This window comes from Antrostomus carolinensis, unplaced genomic scaffold (assembly GCF_000700745.2).
Source record: "Antrostomus carolinensis isolate BGI_N321 unplaced genomic scaffold, ASM70074v2 Scaffold47025, whole genome shotgun sequence".
NCBI classification, from domain to species: Eukaryota; Metazoa; Chordata; class Aves; order Caprimulgiformes; family Caprimulgidae; genus Antrostomus; species Antrostomus carolinensis.
In genome coordinates, this window is record NW_010316603.1 from 1 (window position 1) to 3263 (window position 3263).

General features: G+C 56.1%; 1 protein-coding gene across 1 annotated transcript; it reads right to left on the reverse strand.

Annotated features, from left to right (window-relative positions):
• Window positions 1-1230: 1230 nt before the first annotated feature.
• On the reverse strand, window positions 1231-2559 carry LOC104525225 (membrane primary amine oxidase-like). The gene is made up of 3 exons (XM_029085047.1): window positions 2303-2559; window positions 1946-2075; window positions 1231-1515 (listed from the first exon to the last, which is right to left on the reverse strand). The coding sequence occupies exons 1-3, from the start codon at window positions 2557-2559 to the stop codon at window positions 1231-1233; spliced, it is 672 nt and encodes a 223-aa protein (XP_028940880.1).
• Between the last annotated feature and the right edge of the window lie 704 nt (window positions 2560-3263).

Sequence of the window (3263 nt, forward strand, 5' to 3'; positions counted from 1 at the left end):
GCCAGAATGAGGAGGATGAGCACGGTTTTCACATTCATGTCTGCTGAGGCGCTGAGAGCTCCCGCAGTCCAGCAGAGCAAGTTTCCAGCTGCAGAATCCTCCCGGCAACTCGCCGACAGAAGGGGCTGGGTTTGGTTTTTCCCTCGTTTTCTCAACAGGGAACAGCCCAGAGGAGCTCACAGGGGCATGTTCTCAGACGTGCCTGGGATTTGCTGGGAACCATAAAAGGCAACTTGGCTCTGCTTCCCCAAGGGTCATAATTTTAAGTCAACTTAATGCTTCTGCATCTGTCCTTCCGCTCTCGTCCCACATGCTCCGCCACGGGCCTCAGAGAGGACAGATCCAGTCACTTGGGGGAAATAAATGCATCATCCTGAACCTCCTTCTCTTAACCCTGCAGATGCAAACGTCCAGGCCAGCAGCGGAGACCGCAAGGCCGATGCTCCTCTGTGCAGAGCAGTGCTGAGCACAGCGCCACGGCCCCACCGTCACCACCAACCTCTACGTCCCGAGCAGAGACATCGCAGCATCGCAGCTGCCAATCACCCCGCACGTGGGGACCACCAGTCCCACAGCCAGAAGGGAGGGGACCGCTGCTCATCACCCCCTCAAAGGTGCCTCCTGATCCTGGGCTACATCCTGGGATAGATGGGGCTGCATGGAGGGGGACGAGGGCTGCAGAGCCCACCCAGCATCCCGGCAAACGGGCACTGGCTGTGCTGTGCCTGTACCCATCCTCCCCCCAGAGCCCCAGGACTCCCCAGCCCGTCCCTGTGCGCAGATGGGCACCCAGAGCCTCGATTCTTGGCTGGTTTGTGGGTGCAGGAAACACAGCAGAGACCCAGCATCACGCCCCCAGCAGATGCTGCCATAAGTCATAAGAACGAGACACTCGAGAGAGGACTGGTCTAGAATTGTTTTCATTTTTTAACCTGAGATAGACACTACACAGCACTTGCTTCTGCAGCAGGAGAATGGGATTTTCTCCTCACTTTCCTCCTGTGACAGACTCAAATTCAGCAATTAACAGAGATAACCTAGACTCCTGTCTGGCATCACGCCAGGAAGATTAAGCTTCTGTCTTAAAGAGCACTATTTTTAAAGCAACGATAAAAAGTGAAGTCATTGCACACCTGGAAATTGAGACAACTTCACTAAAAAACTGAAAATCTGAGACAGAGCAGACAAAACCTTGTGCCTCTTGCTGTTTCCTGACACCGTCCTGTGGTGCTAAATCCTGCTCATATTTTGGAAACCATCATAAGTGAATGGGGGGAAGTTTGGCAAACAAGAGGCAGTTTTGGGCAGGCAGGCAATGGGGTTGATTTCACACGCCGTGAAGTCCTGCTCACTGGTGAAAAACACGCCGTCGTGCGAGTATATGGAGGGGTCCAGGTCATAGTAGTTGTATGGTCTCAGGAGAAAGCCGACTGAGTTTCCCACTGTCACAGTGTTGGGAATATCCTCAGAGTGTGGGATGTGAAGGAAACCAGCGGTTATCCAGGCAACCAAGTCCTAGGCAGGGAAGAGCCACAAAACCGCCGTTATTTCAGAAGCCTGAGGCAGCAGCAACTGAAATCTGCACAGGGGCATGGAAAGTTACAGGAGAGCAGGAGGGGACCTCTGCGGGCACCAGCCCGGACACATTTCCACATGCCAAGCTCCCTTCTGCTGGGTGAGATCCCCTCCCTTCCCCAAAGACCTGCCCGCAGCCACGGCCGCAAACGGGGCTCTGATTTATGTGCCGGGACCAAAGCACCAGGCAGATGCACACCAAGGGGCTGCTCAAACCCGCTTTCCTCACCCCCTGGGGCTGCTCCTCTCCCAGCTGAGCCCGTTGTCCTATGGGCAATGCTGGGGTCACTTGGCCTCTGGGGCAGCTCTGGGGCTTCTGCTCAGCCCAGGGCTGGGTATTACAGCTCCAGCCCAAGGGACCCCAGCTCACCTCATTGGTGATGGTCTCATTGTCGATGAAGTCAGCGAAGGCGACAGTGGGTGTCCAGGGGTCGTTCTGGTTGTAGATGCTGGTGCTGGTGGGCTCCTCCTCCTTCCTCCTGGTGACAGCCAGCTGGTACCTGAGGACAAGAGAAGAGATGGGAGCAGCCCCCTGGGGCAGGGCAGAGCTAAAAGTCAGCTCCCAGAGAGTCTGCAGAGCACAAGGCTGCTCCTCTGGAGAAACCCCAGCCCAGGAGAGCATCTGCCCTGTGCCTCCCCATCAAGGAACATCCCTGAGATGCCTCCCCCAGCCAGCAAGGCTGGGGACATCTCCGAGAACCTGCCACCCCAGTCAGAGCAGCCTGACCTTGCCCAGCTGATGGCTCTCTCCATGGAGCTGGCTTCAGGGACATGGTCCCCTGAAAAACTGGTGATCTGGATTCTGTAACCACGCTGGTGGCCCCACTTGTTTTTGCTGTTGGCTGCAAAGTAGATGTATCTGGGCATCTTGGACTGGAGCCGGAAGGCAGCCTGGTCCTCTGTGTCCAGGACTTTCTTGGTGAGTCGTGGCCGCTCTATCTGCTGCTCCGGGCTCCAGGGAGCCCGCGTCATCTCAAACGCCATGTCGTGGGCCACCAGGGAGTTTTTCACCCCTGTGAAGCAAAAGCAAAATCACTGAGGAGTGTCCCCAGAGTCCCTGTCCCCATGGACATCACTGCAGCCAGAGCTCGCTCTCCCCATCCTCCCTCCCTGCACCCCAGGCTCCAAGCACTGGCTCCTGCCCGTGAGAGCCGTTACAGCTCCACAGCAGCGCGGCCGTACGCTGCGTACGTTTGTCTGACCCAGGCAACACCACGTTGTGGCAGAAACCACCACCCATGGGGCCTCTCTCCCTCTGCAAGGGACAAGAGGGGAGCCTCGTCCCTGTGCAGAAGAACAGGTTTGCTTCCCAGTGCAAGCACAGTCTAATTAATTCTAGCGCCTGATGGCCCAGGGACCTGTTTGCACTCATCAGCACGTACCCGGTGAGCTGGAAAGCACCGGGAAGGGCCCAGGCTCTGCGCACATTTGCACATCACAGAACTGGAGCAGTGCTGTGCCGTTCAGGTCCTTCCACAAAGAGTCATGAGCCAGAGGCTCAGAGCAACAGGAGGGACACAAGAGCAAATAAATCCGGAGACAAGCGCATTGTCAGCACAATCCTAACCCAAACGTGGAAAGAAATAATTGCATAAGGACCAAAAAATGTCACATTTTGGGAGTCTAAAAGTAAGCAGAGAAGGCACGAAGGAGAAACAAGACCCAGACCTACCTCCCACGTCCAAGTC